The sequence below is a fragment of the Manis pentadactyla genome, chromosome 2, assembly GCF_030020395.1.
Source record: "Manis pentadactyla isolate mManPen7 chromosome 2, mManPen7.hap1, whole genome shotgun sequence".
Classification (NCBI taxonomy): Eukaryota; Metazoa; Chordata; class Mammalia; order Pholidota; family Manidae; genus Manis; species Manis pentadactyla.
This window is the reverse complement of record NC_080020.1, coordinates 157,806,889-157,832,328: the sequence shown is the minus strand read 5'-3', so window position 1 is coordinate 157,832,328 and position 25,440 is coordinate 157,806,889. Positions and strand designations below refer to the sequence as shown.

At 35.3% G+C, this 25,440-nt stretch overlaps 1 protein-coding gene across 1 annotated transcript in view; it reads right to left on the bottom strand.

Moving 5' to 3' along the window:
* Positions 1 to 25,440, bottom strand: part of LOC118922368 (girdin-like) — a 107,271-nt gene that overhangs the window by 77,350 nt on the left and 4,481 nt on the right. Inside the window, 1 exon segment of the mRNA XM_057497006.1 lies at positions 3,408 to 3,516. Coding sequence (XP_057352989.1) covers positions 3,408 to 3,516 — 109 coding nt within the window.

The following is a 25,440-nucleotide window of genomic DNA, read 5'->3' as shown; positions in this document are numbered from 1 at the left end:
GAACTCCCTTTGTCTTTTTTTTATTCAAGTATTGTTCACAATCTAATGTTGGTTTCAGATATACAACACAGTGGTTCAACAGTTACCCATATCGTTAAATCCTCACCCTCTCTAGTGCGGTTACTATTTATCAACATAGTAAGATGTTACAGAAACATTGGCTATATTCTCCATGCTGAACTACCAACCCCAGGACCAACTTGTATTGCGATTGCAAATTATTGTGCCCCTTTATTCCCTTCACCCTCCCCCCCATCCCAACCTTTCCCCCTTGGTAACCACTAGTCCCTTCTTTGTGTCTGAGTCTACCGTCTACCGCTATTTTGTTGCTTCTGTTTTGCTTTGTTTTTATACTCCACAAATAAATGAAATCGTATAGTATTTGTCTTTCTCCACCTGGCTTTTTTCACTGAGCATAATACCCTCTAAACCCATCCATGTTACGACTTTTTCCCCAAAAAAAGTTTCACTGAAATTTTTAAGGGAAATTTCCACCTCCCTAAAAATAGTATGAAACTAAAAATCCAGCTTCTTTCTCTAATAAGGACAAAACTGATAAAGATTGTCAAGATAAGTCACTGTACCACTTAATCTAGTCTTTTGTTTAAACTATCTAGACATATGATATAAAAAAACAATAAAAAACAAAACAGATATACTGTAAAACCTAATTCACTCAAATAATCTGGAGGAAAATGAAAGTCAGAATATTGGCAACTATTAAATAAAGTTTATAAAAAAACCTAACATAGGTTTTTTTTCTGGCAACAATAAGTGTTAGACATTAGAAAGGAATTCAAAAATGCTCCAAAATTCTTTTTAATCTTTTAAAATATATGAGTGAACTCAACAAAGTAAAAAAAATAATACTCAGCTAAAACAAAACAAAATAAAAAACCTGAACTCTGCAAAGGAAGACAAGGAAGACATCATTTTTCTTGGCTTTTGGTATAGACTGAGGAAGGTTGTTTCCCTAATGATTTGCAATAATGTAGTCCCAATCTTAAAAAAAAATGTAAACACATAAATATATAACTTACATATACAGAAACGCAGAAAAAGAGATCCAGGAGCACAAATACGCAGGTTCTAATAGTGGCAGTCTCCTGGCACTGTAACTGTAACTGTGTTTGTACTTTCTACTGTTTTTTTTAGTTTTCTACAGTATACAAGTGTTGCTTCTAAAATAACATAAAGTTGCTTAAAATAAATTAAAAGTGGTTCTGGGTAGGCTACACAAAAAGAAATAAATCCTCTCTGAAGCAATGCATTTTTGATCCAGACAAAGTTTAAACTGTTCCTCCACAAATAAATTTCCCACACAAAATGAGCTCACAATTAAAACATACATACACACCACTGCCACCATCATCCTGAGAAATAGCAAGCAGAAATAAAGGTGAGATTCAGACCCCCCACAGATCTGATTTTAGATTTTGGAATTATCAGACATAAAACCCAAAACAAAAAAATGTTTAAATTCTGAGGAAATACAGGAAGGAATTAAAAGAATGACTAATAAACAAAATGAAAAAGCAGACATAAAAAGAATCAAGCACAACTTCTAGGAATGAAAGATACAGTTACTCAGAGTCAAAACTTAACCAATGAATAAAACAGAAGATTTGACACACAAGGGGCAAATTAGCGAAGTGGAGAGAAAGTCCTGAAAAAAATACTCAATGAAGCAGAAGACTCATAGTGTAAAAGAAAGTTTAATAAATGTGGAAGACAAAGTAAGAAAATCTAATACACATGTAATATCAATATCTGAGTGATATCAGGTTAACAGAATAGGAAAGATGCCTTTAAAAGAGAGAGTATTAGCAGCTAGTATGGAGATAAATAAGAAATTAAACCTTAAAACAAAAATTATGCTTATAGCTGACTTCTCCAAAACAAAAAGTAATCCAGAGATGGAAGAATAAAATCTACAAAACACTGAGAGAAAAGAATTTGTTAACAAAGAACTGCATACCCAGTAAAATTATCTTTCATGAACAAGGGTAAAATAAAGACATTTTCAGGACAAATGAACACTTAAAAACTTTACTATCAACAAGCTCTCTCTAAACAAACATTTAAGGATGTACTTCAGTAAGAAATTTATACAAAGGCAGGCCTGAGATACATAAGAAAACCAGGAGATGCAGAAAAAAAGAAGACATGGAGCTTGATCTAAAGAAACACTGACTTTATGTATTTAATAGTACTTTCAATATCTAATTTATGAGTTTAAAAAAAGAAAGTACAAGAAAAGAACTGGTTAAAAGTCACAGGGGAATGACTGGACTTAAAGCATTTAAAGGTCATAGTAGTATTCTATAAAAGAGAAAAAATCTTGATTAATTTTGGCCTTTGCTATGCTAAGTATGAAAGGTAAAATTTTGAGAGTGGCCTCTAAAAACAGAGAAGAGAAAATCAGTACCATACAAACTATATTCTTTGAAAATGTTTAAACCAGTAGAAAGAAAAATATGTAGAAACAATTACTGATAAATGTATAATTGTGCAGAATAATTAAATAATTTTAAATTCATGTACCCAATAACATAGCTTTATAATGTATAAATGAAAATTTGACAAAACTGTTATCAAAATGGGAGATTTCAAGTCATCTTTCTCACTAAGTAATAGATCAAGGGACAAAATTAGTCAGGCTGCAAAAGACTGAATAATATATTTAACAAACAAGCTTGCTCTGACTCACAAACAATTGGTGAGTACACATCTTTCTCAAGCGTATGTCAAACAATAATGAAAAACTGAAAAATACTAGGTCAGGGCAAATAATTATTAACAAATATCAAAAAATCAGTACCATACAAACTATATTCTTTGACAAAAATAAAAACCAAAAAAGACTGCTTGAAAAATACCAAATGTTTGGAATCTAAAAGCATATTTCCAAATAACATTAAGTAAAATAAGAAATCATAACAAAAATTAGAAAATGCATAAGCACTTTAAAAAATATAACATATCAAAATGTGTGTGATGCAGCTATAGCAATTCTAAGAGGCATATGATAGCCTTACAAACGCTCATATTTAAACTCTGAAATATGCAACCAACTTAAGTTTTAAAAAGGATGACAGAAAGTACATTTTTCAAAGGCAAATTCAAGTAAGCTACAAAGTGTTACACTATGTGAATAGTCAGGAAACTGGGAACTGGTTTTAAAAATTTATCAATTATTTGTGAAATTAGATAATTATGAAGTGCTTGCTTGCATTTTTTATATTGCATAAGAAATAAACTATATTATTCCTGCTCTCTCCAGCAAAAAGACCAGATCTAGCATATAATAAGAATTTAATATATATTAGGTGATTGATACTAAATATCACAAAAATATGAATATGAAGCAGTTATGAAATTAACAGATGAAAAAAGGGACCACTTACCTGGTAATAAAATTTTATCTGTCTCACCAAAATGGATAGATTATGAATTCTAAGTGAGGCATCATTGTTGACTTTTTTATTGACTCTCTGACTCTCCAATTTAGGATTACTAAAACAAGAAATTAAAGAAATTGAGAAAAAATTTTAAATGCTTTAAGCTACAATTATATTGACATAGACCTATCAGCCTATAGATGACAAAAAATAATCATATAATACATTTTTAAAATTTGTGCATTCAGCTGTATTAATAGAGTATCCAAAAAAGGACAAATGATTACTTTGACATGTATTCTGTGCTTCTAATTAATATAAATGTACCTGATATTTCTAAGACCTACAAAACAAATCTGAAACATTAAGTAAGATGTTACCCTTCATTCTCATTTTCTCTCCACATAATGTAGCACACATAATGTGGGGGAGGGGGAGCACGGGGAAGGCAGTACAACACAGAGAAGACAAATGGTGATTCTATAGCATCTTACTATGCTGATGGACAGTGACTGTAATGGGGTATGTGGTGGGGACTTGATAATGGGGGGAGTCTAGTTACCATAATGTTGCTCATGTAATTGTACATTAATGATACCCCCCCATAAAAGGTTACAAGCCAGTTATTTCATAGAACATTCTTCAATTGAATTTGTCAGATTAGTCTGTGTCTGACTCAAGTTCAGGTTATAGATCATTGACAAGAAAAACAGATAAGAGATCTTGTGTTCTTAATGCATCCTAAGAGGTGGTACATGATTTTGATTTGTCCCATTTTTGTTGACATTCCCTTTTCACTTGATTAAACTGGTATCTGCCAGTTTTCTCTAAGAAAGTTACTCTTTTTCTTTTGTATTAAGTATTTTGTGGGAACAAACTTTGAAACTATGTCAATATTTGATCTTTAATTTATTTATATCTGTATGCATTCATGGGTACCAATAGTATTCAACTGATCATAATATATTACTATAATTACTTTGATAACTACCATAGGTTATCTTTTCGTTTTGTAGATTATTTCCTTCGTGGTGGTGAAGTTTTCAGTTGGATGCAATCTCATTTGATGAATTTTGCTTTTGCGGCCATATCCATCACTGGGCTTTTTTTCAAAACCACTTTATAATATTCTTTATGATGGTCTTTTATTAGATACTTAAATGCCTTCTAGTATTTGCTGTTAGAGTGAATGTAGTATTTTCAAATTATATCTGTTAATAGGCTATTATTTATATATGAATGCTATCAATTTTTGTGTATCACTCTTATCTTTAGAAATCTTGCTAAACTTTAATAGGTTGTCCTTTGATATTCCTTGAGGTCCCCTGAATATAATTTATAGTCTTCCCATACTGATCATCAATTATCCCAACAATTACTAAGGAGCTTATCATTTCCCACTGATAGGTGCCCATTATGTAAGTGTGGGTCTACTTTTGGAGTCTATTCTGTCCCATAAACCCATATGTTTATTCCTGTGTCATTAAAACCTTTTTAATATTACCATAGCTTTATTATTGTCTTAATTCTTTTAGTGCAAGCTCCTCTTTTATGTTTTAGTTTTCTAACTTGTCCTGACTGGTCCTATACATCACTCTTTTCTATGAATTTTAGGACATTTATAAGGTTCTATGAAAAACACCATTGAGATTTAGTAGGATTTCATTACTATTCATTTGATAAAGACTGACATTTGCATTAATAAAATGTAAAAATTTCCCCCACAAAAGTGTTGCACATTTAAATAAAAAATTTTTTTAAGTTGGGTTTTTGTGAAATGGATGTTTTCTATTTCATTGTCTACTTTATCATTGCCAGTGTATCACAGGAAAACAGTAGTTTCCGTGTATTGCACTTCTGATTAACCACCTTTCAAAATTTAGTTTACTTAGTTCATTGTTCTAGGTTTTCCAGGTAAAAAAATCTTATCATCATCAAATATCAGTTTAGTTCCTCCTTTCCAATCTTACATGTCATTTCTATTTCTCTACTTATTGTATTAACAAATAATAATGGAGATAGGAGCTACCCTATCTTGTTCTTAAATTTAATGGGATATTTCTCCACTAATGTTTCTCCACTAATACTATAATTTCCTAATGGACACTCTCCTTCAAGTTAAGTTCCCTCCAATTCCTATTCAATTATCTGTATAGGTGCTGAATTTTATCCAATTTTTCCTACATCTATGTCCACCTGATTCTTCTCCTTTGACATGTTAATGTAGTGAATTAATGTCACATCTTCTAGTACTGAATCATCCTCGTAATCCTAGACTATTTACTCCATCAGCTCCACCCCACAGTATAACAACTACTCCCTTTTTTTGGTATATAATTCTACCACAGGTTTTCTCATAACTGCCATTATGCCTGTCATGTTATCACTAGACTAAGCTTCTTGAGAGCAGAGACCATATCATATTCACATTTTTATCTCTATAAAATTGGCATATAATCTAATACAAATGTTGTTTGAATAGATAAGAATAAGTGATCTGAGACTAAGCATAGTATTTTTTAAATTGTTGCTTTCTAGTAAGAGTTATGAGATGACATTCTCCAAGCTAGTAACTCACTTGGCAGCCCGGAACAGATACTTCCTATCAATGTGTGTGTCTCCAAAATCAGCTGAAAACAGAGTCCTAAATACAATTTGAGATCTACCAAATAAGGGAGAATAGTAGGAAGATGGCAAGCTAAATCTGACCCATGACAGATTTATGCTTAGTGCAAGGGAAATAATAAATAGCCCAAGGCAAAAGAGAGTATAACTATAAAAGTGGGTCAACAAGGTAAAAGCGTGAATCTGAATTAGTCACTTACAAAGACAAGGAAACTACATCACAGATGTCAGATCATGTGTGATGGCAGACAGACAAACAGCAGCATGGTCACGAAGTCATGGTTAAAAACTCAAAAGAGAGCTGAAGGAAACTTGTTTTATATAATTAACTCTGGTATAAGTCAGTAAATTAAACAAATGTTTATTGAGTACTTACTGCGGCTATATTAATGTATAAAAGCTTAGTTTAGTCAAGCTATCATTGTGGAGAAAAGTACATCTGTATTTGGGAGAAGAGAGTAGGAACAACTACAGTAACAAAAATATTAGATAGTTATGTAAATTTCATCTGCAATCCTAAGCCCTCAGTAAATCTTTTCCTCTCTAGTCTTCTTCCATCTCTGTTTCTATTTTCCTTGCTCTATATTTGAATCCCCTTATATACCTCTCATCCACAACTGTCTCCTATTCATATGTTGGTAACATTTAAACCTAAAAAATACTTTAGAGATTGTCTAGTTTCACTATAAATCAGAAAATTAAAGTCCAAAGTAGTAACTTATATAGGCTTTTACCACTTTTTTCCATTCTCTTTCTCAGCTTTTCCCTTAAAGGATGATTCAGGAAAACAAAGAAAAGAGACAGAAAAAAGTTTCAGCAGTGTTTTATCTATAAAATCCATGTGCACAACAAATCATTGTTTTTACTATATTTTTGGAGCATATCCCTAATTCTGTCTTCACAATAAGTAATCAAACTAATGAAAATTAACTTCCTGCTCCCTACCCCTTGTTTATTACAGTAGTTTTTATTATAAATCTAGGTATTCAATTCTGAAAACAAATACTTAAGAAATATTTCAGTATTACTACTGAACATGTGTATAAACTATAAAAACTATATAAATTTACATGCAAGCCATTATTCAATGACAATAAATAATTTGGATTTTTACTTTGGGATGGATGTATGATATTCTAATAAATATGTGTGATTTCATTCCCACTTTTAAAAACTCCCACCTTAACAAGTAATGTACATATTATCTTTCTCCTTGACAGGTTATTACCTCCTGTGTTCTTTAGATTTTTAAACAATAAATTTCCAAAGTTTTTTGTTACATTTATGTCTAACACTCCTCCTTATATTTCAAAACTTACTCAGTTGCCAGAAAGGCCCATAGTCTCTTTCTTTGAATGAAGTTTTTCTAAGAATTGGCGAGTCTTAAGAATTTAGAACTATGGTTTGCTTGATCTTTTAAGATTGTTTTGTAAAAAAAATACTTGTAAATTTTATGTTTTTTCATTTTCATTCTTTGAGAAAGACTGCTTGAAACAATTAAGACAATTCTGAATATTAAAAAAGGAACTGTTTCGTTTTTAAATATTAAGACACCAGATGAAATTATTTTAGTAATCTAGGAAAAAGTGAAAAATGCAATTTAGAGAAGCTAGAGAAAGTATTTTGAAAAATTCACAGAAAAGTATTTTAACAACTAAAAGTAACCTCATATTCAACAGGGGTCTTAAAGATAGGGGAATGAAAGTTTTCTACATCCTTTTATAAAACTGGTGCTTTGTGTTTATAAATCTCTGCTATGATCACATGGGATTTAAGGGGATTTTTATAAACTGGCTGACTCATTAGGAAATCCAATGTAATAGTGGAGTTCTTTGGTAGAACAGGCAGATACCTAGGTTCTCACAGCCTCAGTTTCAGTTCCTAATCTACATTATACCTATTTAGAGTGTGCAAACAGAAATATAAAATTCCTACTTCTTTAAAATCAGAGGATATCACATCACAGTTTATCTATAAACTTTCTGGACTTGGAGACCAGGATAACTACTAAGCACTCTGGGCATGAGCAATAAACTTCCAGTTATAAGGGCTGGATTTCTCACTTGACTCTTGTCTACTCTGAGTTATGGTCATACTAACATATGTTAGGAATATGGAAAACAAGCCCTTTCCCTCCAAGAATGTGATCTCTTTATGGGAGAAGGATCACCCTTTGGTGAAACTGCCCCAAAAGTACTATCTCCACTTCCATGAAAAATAGTTGAATATTCAAAGATGGATTTACTGAAAATTATGGAAATAAAGAAAAAAAGTAACTTCAGAAAAAGAGTATTTTTTTTAAAAAAGAAAAATGTGATAATGGTACACTATCTGGCACTGCAAAGAACATTATAGTTATACTATATAACTATACAGTGTAGTATACAGTGATTACTGATTTAACTAAACTTGGAATAACTACATTAGAAGGACAGGGGAAGAAGATAGGGCATAAAAAGATAACATCCCATTTACCATTATCCAGAAAGAAAACAGATGATGTCTAAAAGGGATAAATCAACATATACTAGGGCAGACATATTATCACTATATATGGGCTAAATGATAGAAGAAATTTAAAAAAAAATTCAAAGGTTTTACTTTACAGAACTGAGATGTGAGTAACTTAGGGCAGGCGACTGCTGTTTTTCATTACAAACCTTTTGGTACTAACTAATCCTTCTAACCATGTAAACTTTTTTTAAAGAGAGAAAAAATACCCACAAAAAAATTATGTTTCATGAAGCCTGTCCATTTTTTTTATTTCTAGGGAGTTTTAAGTAATTGTATCTGACTATTATTTAACTGAAACACATTTAATGAGGCTACATATTTGTAGGATTCAATGATACAGATTCAATAAGACAAGTGTGAGAGACTATGCATAAACAAAACAGTATAAAAATTTTCTCTTGTAGAAAGCATGCACTCTGTGTGAAAACAGAAAAAACTCTATGCCTGCATGTATTTTAAGGTTTGTTTCTTTATATAATAGAAGTCACAGTATTAGTAATTTAAACAAACTGGGTATAGTAGGAGTCTAAAATTCTCTAAAAGGAAACTGTAGTCTCTCAAGTATTCTCAATATTCTCTTTCCTTCACATTTAATAATTAAAATGCTAACCAAAGATTAATTCAGAATAGACAGAATCATAGTTAATAAAGTTTTGATTAAACTCTTTTAGAAGGCATACTTTTTAAAAATCTTATCTTTGGAAAGACCTGTTTGTCTAAAATTAAAGAAAACCTATGGAATTATACACATGTGACATGTGAACAAGTACCTTAATCATATACAGCTATTTCCAAGCCAACATTATCTCAGTTTGACCATTCCCTTTCACACAATGAAAAGAGAAAAATGCTTTATTTAGAGGCAAATAGCCTAGAGCAATACAGCTCAAAACCGTCCTGCCAGAAGCTAAATACAACATGACAATAAAAGAGGGCCTCCAGAAATTTCACATTTATAAATGATCTACTTATGACCAGATGCATTAATTACAATAAACAGTAGTGTTATCTATCACTGTATATAGCTAATTTTTAAATTAGGGTAAGAAATAAAGGAAAAGTTAGCAGTTCTGCAACACTAATATTCTAAATTTGGTCCTTGTATAACCAAGGATTATGTCTTTATTTATTCATAGATCAGTATCTACAAAAAAAAAAGAAAACTGATAGCTTTAATGGCTTCGTTCTTCTGCCCAGACTGCACACCTGTTATGTACCTTCCTGGGCCATCTGTTTAGTGCTGGTGCTTCACAACATGGACTCGTTTTTGATCATGCCACTCTAACTGACAAGTAGGTATATACAGGGTTTTCTTTTTAATTTGGGGTATATTTTATAATATTTCCATGTCATGATGAAACATTTCAAATAACTGACTTGCATATCTAACTTCAAATGTGCATATACTAGGATAAGTGCTTTATAAAAAATAATTATCACCATTTAAGGTTATCCAAGTAAGAAGGCATCTCAGTCTTGAGTATAATCAGGGAAATAAGTGGTTTAAAAAAGAAGTATTAAATCAAAAGAACCAATGCTCTGATTTAAAAATTGCAAATGGACACAAACAAAATAAAAATCAAACCTAATACATACCCTTAACTTTGGTTTTATCTGAACTGGACAAAATGACTGGAGATCTACGCTTTACTTCTTAGAATGAGCCAGCCTTCAATATTTGACTCCTTCAAATATTAGACTAGCAGTTTTCTAACTTTTTGGTGTGAGCACCCTTTTTCATTCTTAAATTACTGAGGACTCTAAAAAGCTTTTGTTTATGTGAGTTATATCTACCTATATTTACTATATAAAAAATTAAAATTAAGGATTAAAAAATAATTGATTAATCCACTAAGAACAAACTCATATGTTAACCTAAAGATTATTTTTATGTTAAATATTTTTTCCTAAAACAAAAAAATTGAATGGGGAATGACATTCTTTTACAACTTTGTACATCTCCTTAATGCTTGTCTTAATAAAGGACATCTGAATTCTTAAAGCTGCCTCTACAATGTGCTATTAAACATTATTTTGTTCAAAGTCTGTTGACCTCACTTTGAGAACTGAATAAAGGAAATCAATTCCTGTTTTGGTATGGAGACCTGAGGACCTAATATTATGCAATCAGTGACTTCATAAAGTAACAAAATCTTCATTTATATGGTGGTCCAACCACATGGCCAGTAACTTAAATGAATATGTTTCCAGCACCAATGGGCATCACTTACCTGTGATGGGACCTTTACCCAGTGTCCTTAAACCTTACGATAGGGTCACACAGATTTGTTTTAATTTAATGAGCATTCTGGGGTAGTATCTGCTCCAGATCTAGTCAGTCTTAGAGACTCAACAAATCTCAAACTGAGCTGATGTGTAGTCAAGTGCTTTCCTTGATCAATGTCAGACATAACTAGCAGGGCTTTCACTCCCATACTATCAATTCAGTAGAGTAAGAATTCTTAATTTGAAGTATATAAATCCTCCTAGAGTAATTTATATAGCTCACTTGATTAATTATCAGTAACAGCTAGCATTGTTATTTCTGAGAAGAAATAAGGCCCTCCAAGATGAGGAAAAGCCTTAAGTATTTTTCCAAAATACAATACCTTTTAATTAATGAACTGAAATGTACAGAGAAACTTACCTCAAGTAGGAAGTTCCAAAATTCAGTAAGAAAACCCTTTTTCATCAGCAGTTTCTCTAATATTAAAGCAAAAAGTCTCCATAGAGGATAACTCTAAGAATGTGAATTCTATTGAGAGCAGAATAATATCACCACGATATTGGTTTAATTTGCCCTTTTCAGTGTATCATAAAAATACTTCAAAGGAAGGCAGTATAACACAAAGAAGACAAGTACGGATTCTATAGCATCTTATTACACTGATGGACAGTGACTGTAATGGGGTATGTGGTGGGGACTTGATAATGGGGGGAGTCTAGTAACCATAATGTTGCTCATGTAATTGTACATTAATGATACCAAAATAATTTTTTTTTAAAGTACTTCAAAGGATTACAAGCTAACTTCATTATAAGACCACCAATTGCAGACAAAATAATAGACGCCTATTTAAAAAGCACTACAAAGGACAAAAATAAAAGAAGAAATATAATAAAAAGTAAAATAGAAAAGAAAACAGCCACATATATGAACAAGTGTAGTATTGAAAAAGATGTGATGAACTGAAAACCAAGTTAGAGGAAAGGCCCACAGACACAAAGGGAGGTAAATAATTATTAAGAGACAAGTTAAGGAAATTTGCAGCATGGTCTACAAATGGCCCAAGAGAAATAAACTGTTTTAGGGCCCTCCAACTGAATAATTATGTACTAATATAAATAAATAGCCAATTTTAACAGTGTTATAATTAAAAATGTAGTAGTGGGGAAAGAAGACTGGTAATTGTGACTTTTATATTAGCATTATTCTGTATTCAAAAATCTAATACTGTGGCATATCTCAGTTTTTCAGGAAACTCTTTAAGTATTTTGATTCCTTTTATGATTTTGATAGCCTGTATTACCCTATTTCAAGCTGGAGTAAGGTAATGACACTTTTTAGAAAAAAATTATCAAGAATTCTGCAGATCTGCTCATAGAAACCTCTAAGCATCCATGGACCTAGTGAGAAAGTGGTTCGAAAAACTAGTCTTAACTTAGTCTATTAAAAAAAATTTTTTTTCAACTGTAAATTACCCATGTGAAAGAATTTTTTTTTTTACCCATGTGAAATAATTTTGTTACTACTACTTCTTGAAAAATGATTTAAATTACTAAAATGAAAACACAAAAATTAAAATTCCTAAAATACTCCGAGATCCCCAAGAATATCTCTGGACCCAGTTTAAGGAACACTAGCTGTGATGGTTAATTTTATGTGTCAGTTTGGCTGGACCACAGCACCCAGATACTGAATAATTTCTGGAGGTTCTGTGAAGGCATTTTGGGGATAAGATTAACATTTAAGTCAATGGACGTTTTAAAGCAGACTACCCTCCATAATGTGAGTGGGCCTCATCCAATCATTTGAAGACCTTAGTGGAACAAACACTGACCTCTTTCTAGCAAATTGCCTTGGAATTCAATGCAATTCTTCACTGACTCTATCCTGCCAGCTTACCCCCATTAAATTTTGGACTAGTCAAACTTCCATAATCTCATGAGCCAGTTCCTTAAAATACATCTATTTCTCTCTACACACAAACATAAACACACACACACACACACACACACACACACACACACCTCGTTTGTTCTGCTTCTTTGGAGAGAACCTGAACTAATACACATCTCTACAGAAAAAAATTCCAATCTTCTTAACATGATATTTAAGGACAATCTCCCAATCCCCACCTCCTCAAACTCATTTCCCATGAGCAAGAAAAATAAATCTCTGCTTTGGCCATACCAAATAACCTAGAGTTCTTTAATTACACCACTGTTGTCTACATCTTTAATGCCACTTTTCATGCTATTCTCTTTGCTTAAAATGTCCTTCCTCCTACTTCTGACTCTTATTCACCCAATCGCTCCTACTTAATTTTAACTTTTATGTTCTAGTTCAAATGCTCCTTCCTCCAAAAAGCCTTTCCTCCATATAACTCATCAGATCACTTTGTGGCAACACTGTATCAAAACTCAATTACAGGATACAGCACATACATCACACTACAATTCGTTTACATGCTTGTCTTGCCTTACCAGCGAGCAAGGACCATACCTTACTTATTCAGCATCATATGCCCGACACCTTGCAGATAGTTTATCATATAGAGTAAGTCACGTAGTAAGCACTGAGAAACCATTCACTGACTAGACTGATCTTTGATGAACCATCCTTTCACACTTCTCTCGGTAAGTACTATGTTTAGATACTGGCAAAAGAGGGCTCAGCCCTGAGTTCCAGACTGGCCCTCCTCAGGCCACACCCCTCACCACTGGGCAAGAAGTCCACGGAAATAAGACAATGTACCCATACACTCCTCCTTCTAAATGACACTCCAGTCACTTAGAACTCTGGAATTTCTTGCCCAAATACCTCCAACCCAATTTCAAGGCCTGAATGGGCCACTTGTTCTAAGGATGGACTATGCTACACACATGCAGACCCATGGGCCAAGGAGCAGTATCTAGAAGAAGGAGTATAAGAGCTAGCACCTTGGGCATGCATGCAGGAAACCCACAGGCACACACATGAGACCTCTTTGTGGTGCCAAACAGAAAAAGGGATGGGGGAGGAGGCTGGGGTAGGAATCTATGAGTGTATGAATTCTAAATTCAACAAATCCTAAATTTGAATCTTCCCTTTTAAGTCATTATGAAAACATATGTATCAAGACAAAAGACAAAAACATATTTAATAATTCATTAGCTTGGTTATAACCTTTAAATCTTTAGAACTATTGGGGTAAATTAATGCTTGCCTGGGTCTCACACATGTTAGGGGCAGGCTTCCTCTCACTCAGAATGAAGTTGATAAGTTTCATCAACCTAGTTATATTAATCACTGAACTAGCAAAACAATGCTGAGATAGCATAAAAATAAAATCAGAAGAGAGAAAAGATGGTGGCATGAGTAGTGTGGCAGAAATCTCCTCCCAAAGCTACATATATTTTGAAAATACAGCAAATACAGCTATTCCTAAAAGAGTGACCTCAAGTAACAGTACATCAGCCAGTCTACATCTGGGAGAAGTCAACATCTCATGGAAAAGGGTAAAGTACAAAGCCACGACCTGGCAGGACCCAGGCACCCCCTCCACCCCAGCTTACCAGCAGGAGGAAAAGAATCAGAGTGGGGAGTGAGTGCAAGCACAGGACTGCTGAATACCCAGCCCCAGAAATCTACCTGAGGAGCACAGACCCACACTGCATGGTGCTCTGGAGTAAGAGCAGCTGAAAAGCAAAGTCTGAGACTAAGACGCGAACAGATTCCCACAACCAGCTGCCCTGGGACAAAAGAAAAGCAGGTGCTTTAAGGGATCTCTCAACAGTCAGAGGGCTGCTAAAGAGGCAAGGGTTTAGGAGAAAGAACAGGTGTACAAAATCGTCCTAGTGCACTCAACCCAGAAGGCTGGGAACTTTCAGGAGCTTCAGGTGCCCTTTTCCCCTGGTTGGCAGCGAAGCCCCAAGGCCCATCACCGCAATAAGCAGCCTGTCGCTCCTTCCTCACCACCGGCACCTTAGCACAAACCGGCTGTCCCTGCCACTGCTGCACACCAGCTGCAGGGCAGCTACACCTACAGCAACAACACAACTGAATGCAGAGGGTTCTCCCTGCACACAGCTCACTGGCCCAGACACAGAGGCTGCTCCCTGGGAATGGTTGACTGGCACAGACAGCAGACATTGGCGCTGAGACTGGGAGCCACGAAGGGGCTTTGTTATCCCAGTGGAAATCACGCCACTCGCCCATGACCCCCACCACTGCCTTAGGCCATCCCAAGGGCAATTCAGCTCACAGCAGTTTAGGGGATTAACCCAGAGGTCACTCCCTGTGCTTGGTTAACCAGCACAGACAGTGGACACAGGCAAGGACACTGGCAAGCAGGAAGGGACTTTGTCCTCCCAGCTGACACCGTGCCATTCGCTGGCGACCACTCCCATCGTTACAGGACTATGAAAATGCAGAACAATCTTTTTCAATCCAAAACCATTCAAACACCAGAAAGAGGGCTCTGTGAGACTGAAATCACCAATCTTCCTGAAAAATAATTTTGAAAAAAACTCATGGGCATGCTGATGGAGCTACAGAAAAATATTTAAGAGCAAAGGGATGAATTCAGGAGGGAGATAACAGAAATGAAACAAATAATGGAGGGATTTAAAAGCATATTAGGTGAGGTATAGAGGAGCCAATAAATGGAATATAAATCAGAGAACAGGAATACAGAGCTGAGGCACAGAGCAAAAGAAGGATCTCTAGGAATGAAAGAATATTAAGAGAACTCTTTAACCAATCCAAACGGAACAATATTTGCACTACAGTTACCAGAAGAAGAAGAGAGAGAAAAAGGAAAGTGTCTTTGAAGAAATAATTGCTGAAAACTTCCCCAATCTGGGGAAGGAAACAGTCTCTCAGGCCATGGAAGTCTAAAGATCTCCCAACACAACGAACTCAAGGAGGACAACACCAAGACATACCATAATTAAAATGGCAAAGATCAAGGATAAGGACAGAGTAATAAAAGCATCCAGAGTGAGAAAAAAGACCACCTACAAAGGAAAAACCCATCAGGCTATCATCAGATTTCTCAGCAGAAACCTTAAAGGCCAGAAGGGAGTGGCATACTGTATTCAGTGCAATTAAACATAAGGGCCTAGAACTAAGAATACTCTACCCAGAAAGATTATCATTTAAATTTGAAGGAGGGATTAAACAATTTCCAGATAAGCAAAAGTTGAGGAAATGTACCTCCCACAAGCCATCTCTACCACGTATTTTAATGGGACTGCTCTAGATGGAAGTGTACCTAAGACGAAATGTCTGTCACCAGAAAAAATAAAACCACAGCAAAGGAAGTAGACCAATTAAATAGTAACCAAATGCAAAATTAAATCAGCCACCCACAAAGTCAGTCAAGGGATACACAAAGAGTACAGAATATGACACCTAATATATAAAGAGTGGAGGAGGAAGAAAAAGAAGGGATACAAAAAAGAACCACAAGACTGTATTTATAATAGCGTAATAAGTGAATTAAGGTAGACTGCTAGATAGTAAAGAAGTTGCCTTAAAGCTTTGGTAACAACAAATCCAAAGCCTGCAATGGCAATAAGTACATATCTTTCTATAATCACCCTAAATGTAAATGGACTGAATGCACCAATTAAAAGACACAGAGTTACAGAATGGATAAAAAAGCAAGACCCATCTATATGCTGCCTATAAGAGACTCACTTCAAACCCAAAAACTTACACAGGCTCAAAGTGAAGGGATGGAAAAAGATATTTCATGCAACTAATAGGGAGAAAAAAGCAGGTGTTGCAGTACTTGTATCAGAGTAAATAGACTTCAAAACAAAGAAATTAACAAGAGACAAAGAACGGCATTACATAATGATAAAGAGGTCAGTCCAACAAGAGTATAAAACAATTAAAAATATCAATGCACCCAACACACAGAGCACCAACATATGTGAAACAAATACTAACAAAATTAAACAGGGAAATAGAATGCAATGCATTCATTTTAGGAGACTTCAACACTCCATTCACTCCAAAGGACAGATCAATCAGACAGAAAATAAGTAAGGACACAGAGACCCTGAACAACACAATAGAACAAATGGACATAACAGACATCTACAGAACTCTACACCCAAAAGCAGCAGGATACACATTCTTTTCAAGTGTACATGGAACATTTTCCAGAATACACCACACACTAGGCCACAAAAAGAGCCTCAGCAAATTAAAAAAGGTTGAAATTCTACCAGTCAACTTCTCAGATCACAAAGGTATGAAACTAGAAATAAATTCTGCAAAGAAAACAAAAAGCCTCACAAACACATGGAGGCTTAACAACATGTTCCTAAATAATCAATGGATCAATGACCAAATTAAAACAGAGATCAAGCAATATTTGGAGACAAATGAAAACAGCGCAAAGCCTCAACTTCTGTGGGAGGCAGCGAAGGCACTTCTAAGAGGAAAGTATATAGCAATCCAGGCTATTTAAAGAAGGAAGAACTATCCCAAATAACAGTCAAAATTTACAATTATTGAAACAATAAAAAGAACAACAAATAAGGCCCAAAGTTAGTAGAAAAAGGGACAGTATAAAGATCAGAAATCAATAAAATTGAAAAGAATAAAACAATAGAAAAAATTAATGAAACCAAGAGCTGGTTCTTTGAGAAAATAAACAAAATAAATAAACCTCTAGCCAGACTTATCAAGAAAAAAAAGAGAGTCTACACACATAAACAGAATCAGAAATGAGAAAGGAAAAATCATTATGGACACCACAGAAATACAAAGATTTATTAGAGAATAGAATGAAAAATTATATGCTAACAAACTGGATAACCTTGAAGAAATGGACAACTTTCTAGAAAAATACAACCTTCCAAGGCAAACCCAGAAAGAAACACAAAATCTGAACAGACCAATTACCAGCAATGAAATTGAAACAGTAATCAAAAAACTACCCAACAACAAAATTCCCAGACCAGATAGATTCACCACTGAATTTTATCAGACATTTAGAGAAGACTTAATACCCATTCTCCTAAAAGTTTTCCAAAAAATAAATGAGGAGCATATACTTCCAAACTCATTCTATAAAGCCAGCATCACTCTAATACCAAAACCAGGCAAAGACACCACAAAAAAGAAAACTATAGATCATATCTCTGATGAACTAGATGCAAAAATACTCAACAAAATATTAGCAAACCGAATTCAAAAATACATCAAGAGGATCATACATCATGATCAACTGCAGTTCGTCCCAGGGATGCAAGGATGGTACAACAGTCAAATATCAATCAACATAATCCACTGAATCAATAAAAAGGAGGGCAAAAATCACATGATTATCTCCATAGATGCTGAAAAAGCATTTGACAAAATTCAACACCCAATCATGATAAACACTATCAACAAAATGGGTAAAGACTGAAGGTACCTCAACATAATAAAGGCCATATGTGACAAACCCACAGCCAACATCATACTTAACAGAGAGAAGCTGAAAGCCTTTCTTTTAAGATTGGGAACAAGACAAGGATGCCCACTCTCCCAGCTTTTATTCAACATAGTACTGGAGGTCCTAGCCATGCAATAAGACAACACAAAGAAATAAAAGCCATCCAGATTGGTAAGGAAGAAGTCAAACTGTCCCTGTTTGCAGATGACATGATATTGTACATAAAAAACCTTAAAGAATCTACTCCAAAACTACTTGATCTAATATAAGAATTCAGCAAAGTTGCGGGATACAAAATTAATACACAGAAATCTGTTGCATTCCTATACACTACCAATGAACTAGCAGAAAGAGAAATCAGGAAAACAATTCCACTCACAACTGCATCAAAAAGAATAAAATACCTAGGAATAAAACTAACAAAGGAAGTAAAAGATCTATACTCTGAAAACCACAAGACACTCATGAGAGAAATTAAAGATACCAATAAATGGAAATTCATCCCATCCTCATGGGTAGGAATAATTAATATTGTGAAAATGGCCATTCTGCCTAAAACAATCAACACATTCAATGCAATCCCTATCAAAATACTAACAGCATTTTTCAACAAAATAGAACAAATAGTTTGAAAATTCATATGGAACTACAAAAGACTCAGAATAGGCAAGGCAATCCTGAGAAGGCAGAATAAAGGTGGGGTGACTACGCTCCCCAACTTCAAGCTCTACTACAAAGCCACAGTAACCAAGACAATTTGGTACTGGCACAAGAACAGACCCATAGACCAAAGGAACAGACTAGAGAGGCCAGATATTAACCCAAGCATATATGGTCAATTAATATACAATAAACGAGCCATGGATATACAATGGGGAAATGACATCATCTTCAACAATTTGTGCTGGCAAAACTGGACAGCTACATGTAAGAGAATGAAACTGGATTACTGTCTAACTCCATACACAAAAGTAAACTCAAAATGGATCAAAGACCTGAATGTAAGTCAAGAAACCATAAAACTCTTAGAAGAAAACATAGGCAAAACTGTCTTGAATATAAACATGAGCAACTTTTTCATGAACATATCTCCCTGGGAAAGGGAAACAGAAGCAAAAATCAACAAGTAGGACTACATCAAACTAAAAAGCTTTGTACAGCAAAGGACACCATCCATAGAACAAAAAGGCATCCTACAGTATGGGAGAATATATTGACAAATGACATATCCGATAAGCGGGCTGACATCCAAAATATAAAAAGAGCGCATGCGCCTCAACAACCAAAAAGCAAATAACCAATTAAAAAATGGGCACAGGATCTGAACAGATACTTCTCCAAAGAAAAAATTCACATGGCCAACAGGAACATGAAAAGATGCTCCAAATTGCTAATCATCAGAGAGATGCAAATTAAAACCACAAAGAGATACCACCTCACACCAGTTAGGATGGCCAATATGCAAAAGACAAACAACAACAAATGCTGGCAAGGATGTGGATAAAGGGAATCCCTCCTACACTGCTCATGGGAATGTAAATTAGTTCAACCATTGTGGAAAGCGGTATGGAGGTTCCTCAAAAAACTAACAGCAGAAATACCATTTGATCCGAGAATCCCACTCCCAGGAATTTACCCTAAGAATACAGGACACCAAATTCAAAAAGACATATGCACCCCTATGTTTATTGCAGCACTATTTACCATAGCCAAGAAATGGAAGCAACTTAAGGGTCCATCAATAGATAAATCGATAAAGATGTGGTACGTATACACAATTGAATATTATTCAGCCATAAGAAGGAAACAAATCCTATCATTTGCAACAACATGGATGGAGCTAGAGGGTATTATGCTCAGTGAAATAAGCCAGGCAGAGAAAGACAAGTATCAAATGATTTCCCTCATCTGTAGAGTATAATAACAAAGTGAAAACTGAAGGAAAAAAACAGCAGCAGACTCAACAGAACCCAAGAATGGACTAATGGTTACCAAAGGGAAAGGGACTAGGGAGGGTGGGTGGGAAGGTACAGATAAGGGGATTAAGGTGCATTATGATTTGCACTCATGATGTAGGGGGTCCATGGGGAAGGCAGTACAGTACAGAGAAGACAAGTAGTGACTCTATAGCATCTTACTAAACTGATGGACAGTGATTCTAATGGGGTATTTGGTGGGGAGTTGATAAAGGGGGATATCTAGTATCCACAGTTTTGCTCATATGATTGTATATCAATGATACCTTAATAAAAAAAAGAATAAAATAAGGAATAAAAAGAACATAGGAATATCTTGTTTCACTGCGCTAGGCTTCATTGTAGATACTGTGTATTTTACAAGTTGAAGATTTGTGGCAATCCTGTGTCAAGTCTATCAGCACCATATTTCCAAAAGCATTTATTATATATGCTATGGTGACCTCTGTCAGTGATCTTTAAGGCTACTACTGTAATTGTTTGGGGGTATCAGAAACACACCCATATAAGACAGAAAACTTAATCCATAAACTGCCTTCCCCATGGACCCCCTACATCATGAGTGCAAATCATAAATAAATGTGCATGTTCTGATTCCTATAAAAACCGGCCATTCCCATCTCTCTTCATGTTCTCAGGCCTCCCCATTCCCCGAGACACAACAATATTGAAATTAGGCCAGTTAATAACCCTATGATGGGTTCTAAAGTGTTCAAGTGAAAGGAAGAGTTGCACATCTCTCACTTTAAATCAAAAGCTAGAAATGGTTAAGCTTAGCGAGGAAGGCATGTCAACAACCGAGGCAGGCTGAAAGCTAGGCCTCTTGCGCCACTTAGCCAAGTTGTGAACGCAAAGGAAGAGTTCTTGAAGGATATTAAAAGCGCTACTCTGGTTAACCCATGGGTGAAAAGAAAGTGGAACAGCCTTACTGCTGATGTGAAGAAAGATTTAGTGGTCTGGATAGAAGACCAAAGCAGCCACCACATTCCTTAAAGCCAAAGCCTCATCCGGAGCAATGCTCTAACTATCTTCAATTCTATAAAGGCTAAGAGAGGTAAGGAAGGGGCAGAAGAAAAGTTTGAAGGTAGAAGAGGTTGGTTCTTAAGGTTTTAGGAAAGAAGATGTCTCCAAAACACGTCTAGGTGCAGGTGAAGCAGCAAGTGCTGACGCAGAAGCTGCAACAAGTTATCCAGAAGATCTGGCTAAGGCAACTCTTGAAGGTGGCTGCACTGAGCAGTGGATTTTCAATGTAAACAAAACAGCCTTGTATCAGAAGAACTTGCCAACTTGGACTTCCATACCTAGAAAGAAGTCAAAGCCTGCCTTCAAAGCTTCAAAGGACAGGCTGGCTCTCTTGTTAGGGGGTAATGCAGCTGGTGACTTGAAGTTGAAGCCAGTGTTCATTGACCATTCTGAAAACGCTAGGGCCCTTAAGAATTACGCTAAGTCTACTCCACCTATTCGCCATATATAGAACAACAAAGCCTGGATGACAGCGTATCTGTTTACGTCAGGCCCATTGTTGAGACTGACTGCTCAGAAAAAAGATTCCTTTCAAAACACTACTGCTCATTGGCAACGCACCTGCTCACCCAACAGCTCTGGTGGAGATGTGCAACAAGAGCAATGTGTTTGCGTGTCTGCTTACACAACAGCCATTCTGCAGCCCATGGATCAAGGAGTAATTCTGACTTGCAAGTCTTATTATTTAAGAAATACATTTCATAAGGCTGTAGCTGCCATAGATAGATTCCTTTGATGGATCTGGCCAAAGTAAACTGAAAACCTGGAAAGTAGTCACTATTCTAGATGCCATTAAGGACACTTGTGATTCGTGGAGAGAGCTCAAAATTGTCAATATTAACAGACTTTGGAAGAAGTTAATTCCAGCCTTCATGGATGACTTTGAGGGGTTCAAGACTCTGAGGAGGAAGTAACTGCAGATGTCACAAAAACAGAAAGAGAACTAGAATTACAAGTGGAGCCAGGAAATGTGACTGAATGGCTGCAACCTCATGGTAAAACTTGAATGGATGAGGATTTCTGTCTTGTGGATGAGCAAAGAAAGGGGTTTCTTGAGATGCTATCCATTCCTGCTAAAGATGCTGTGAAGATTGTTGAAATGACAACAAACGGTTTAGACTACTACATAAACTGAGTTGATAAAGCAGCAGCGGAGTTTGAGAGGACTGACTCCAGCTTTGAAAGATGTTCCATGGTGGGTGAAACGCTATCAAACAGCATAACACGTTCCAGAGAAACCAGCCACGAAAGGAAGAGTCTGTCAATGTGGTGAACTTCACTGTTGTCTTATTTTAAGAAATTGCCACATAATAGAAATAAAACAAGGATGTCAAGAGCCAACATTTATTAAACTCTTGCTATATGCTCATATTATTCTATATGATTCTCATAACTCTGTGATTCTCTTTTTACTCTGTTTATAAATTAGGAAAATGAGAAGTAACTTGTTACAGACCACACAGCTATAAAGAGGTGACACCAACAGAGATCATACAAAACAAAGCTGTGAATGATCATGACTTATTTGAGGAAACATAAATAGGTAGGTATGGTATAGCCCATAATAATAATAACGACATCTTCCAGCACTGGGGATACAGTGGTCAACACAACAGAAAACAGATACTATACCTGTCTTAGAAGAGATTTTGTCTACTTCAGGAAGGAAATAACATCCTCCATCTTACAGATGTAAGAACTGAGATTTGGGGATATTGTTTAAGGTCACACAGTACAAGTGCCACAGTGAAAACTGAACCCAAGTCTGACTCAAAGCCCAATGTCATTTCACCACATAGCCTCTCTCTTACTGATTCATTCAACAGAAGTGTATCAAGACCTTACCAGTGTATGTCAAACACTACTCTAGGAATAGAGAGATGAAAGATAAAGTGGGTTCAAGAAATGTATAGGTTAGTCAGAAGAGTCAAGCATATGAAGAAGTGCAACCCAGTGAGATAAATGCTATCACCAAAGTATTCAGAGATCCTACAGAAGCACAAGGAGTTCTAAGCCTAGGATGAGACAGGGAATGGCAGAAAAGCAATGATAAAGTAGGAATCGGTTAAAGAAAGCAAGTGTTCTAGGGAAAGGAACAATATGTAGAAAAGCACAGAGATGTAAGAATAGAGCTGGTCTTTGAGAACTATAAATTTGCTCAATTTTAGGCCATACACTGAGGAGTGGTACTACACAAAGATGAAACTATGGATTTGGGCAGCAGGCAGATTTCAGGAGTCTAGATGCTTAAATGTGTTTTATTCTGGAGGCAGAAAAAAGCTATCGAACTGTTTTAAAGACAGTAGTGACATGATAAAATCAATGTTTTAGAAAGTTTCTTACAATCACAGATGAGAAGACAGCTTTAAAGGCGGCAAGCCCAAAGGTAAGAAAACCAATCAGGGTATACTACATTAGTCCAAAGTCAGGGAGTCAGGGGCACATCCAAGAAATATATGGGAAGTAAATCACAAAAAATGGTAATAAGATAACAACATCATGAGTGTGTATTTAAAGAAGCAGCAAACAAAACAGAACTAAACAAAAACTATCAGGCCCAATGAGAAAACCTGAGAGTGACCATTCAGAGTCAATGCCATACTTGGTAAGATAACCCAGATATTGGTTCTTGCAATCATAAAGTTAACATAATCTACTTTTTAAGCTTAAGCACTGACAGAACTAACGAACATTTCTCAACTTCCTCTATTAGATAAATGGCTTCTTTAGGTATTCTTTATGAAGCTCCTTCTCAGGAAATACTTAAGCAAAAGTTGGATAACCATGTGTTAAGGGCTTAATTAAAAATTATTTTCATAAAAGATGACTCCTAATAAGGCCCCTTCAAACTCAAGATTCTAAAAGAAAAAAACCCTTAACAAGAATCACAATTACCAAGTATTTCAAGTATAGATCTCTATAGCTATCTAATGGGGTTGAACCATAGAAAGTAATTCCAAATACTGATCTGATGCTATTAACAATTTCAATAAGTACTTAAAACCCTAACATCCACATTTTCAATGCTTAGGTAATATGAATAGCATCCTTTTTAAACTAAGATTATTAAATTACCTACAATATCACAAGTTCCTTAAAAAATTCACAGCAAGTAGTATTCAAAATTGATTACAGAACTGCATGATGTCTCAAACAAGAAGATGATTATTTCCACTTCACTCTCCCCAAGCCCTATGTCTGATAACTAGCACTGAAGAAAAAAGATTTCATTCCACTGAAGAAGGAAAATGCCCTGCAGCATGCAGTGGAGCTGGCCCATCATTCCAGATCTCTAAATAGCTTCCCTTTCCCATTAGTTAAAGAGGACTAATGCCATGTCACAAGCTCTTACGGAGATTTTTTGGGTCAAGGAGCTACTCAATGAAATCCAGGTCCCACCTTGTGAACAGACTCTAAAATTATAAGGCAGAGACAGTAAACTGGCATGAAGAAGTCAACTCTTTACTTTGAAATTCTGTGTCCAAAAAGCCAAATCCAGAGTCACTAAGTTAACGAATACTCTGACTCTTAACAATTTTAAAAATAAATGAAAAAAAATCCTATCGTAAGGCTCCTCTAATAAAACTTTATGTTACATCTGAAAGCAGGAATACAAGACTGGCAGAGCAAAAATGTAATTCTAAGTATATAAACAGATTTCCACTTCTGTCCAAGATAGAGTAACAGGAGCCAGATTTACCCCTCTGTCTAAAACAACTGGAAAATAAAAGCCAAAATACATGAAGCATTTTCATCACTAATTATCAGGGAAATGCAAAGTAAAACCACAATGAGATATCACCTCACACCAGTCAGGATGGCCAGCATCCAAAAGACAAGGAAAAACAAATGCTGGTAAAGATGCAAAGAATAGGGAACCTTCCTACACTGCTGGTGGGATTGTAAATTAGTCCAATCATTGTGCAAAGCAATATGGAGCTGCCTCAAAAAACTAACAGCAGAAATACCATTTGACCCAGGAATTTCATGCCTAGGAATTTACTTGAAGAAAACAAGATCCAAGATTCAAAAATACATATGCACCGCTATGTTTACCGCAGCACTATTTACAATAGCTAAGATGTGGAAGCAAACTAAGTGTCCATCAGTAGACGAATAGATAAAGAAGATGTGTAACATATACATAATGGAATATTATTCAGCCATAAGAAGAAAACAAATCCTACCATTTGCAACAACATGGATGGAGCTAGAGGGTATTATGCTCAGTGAAATAAGCCA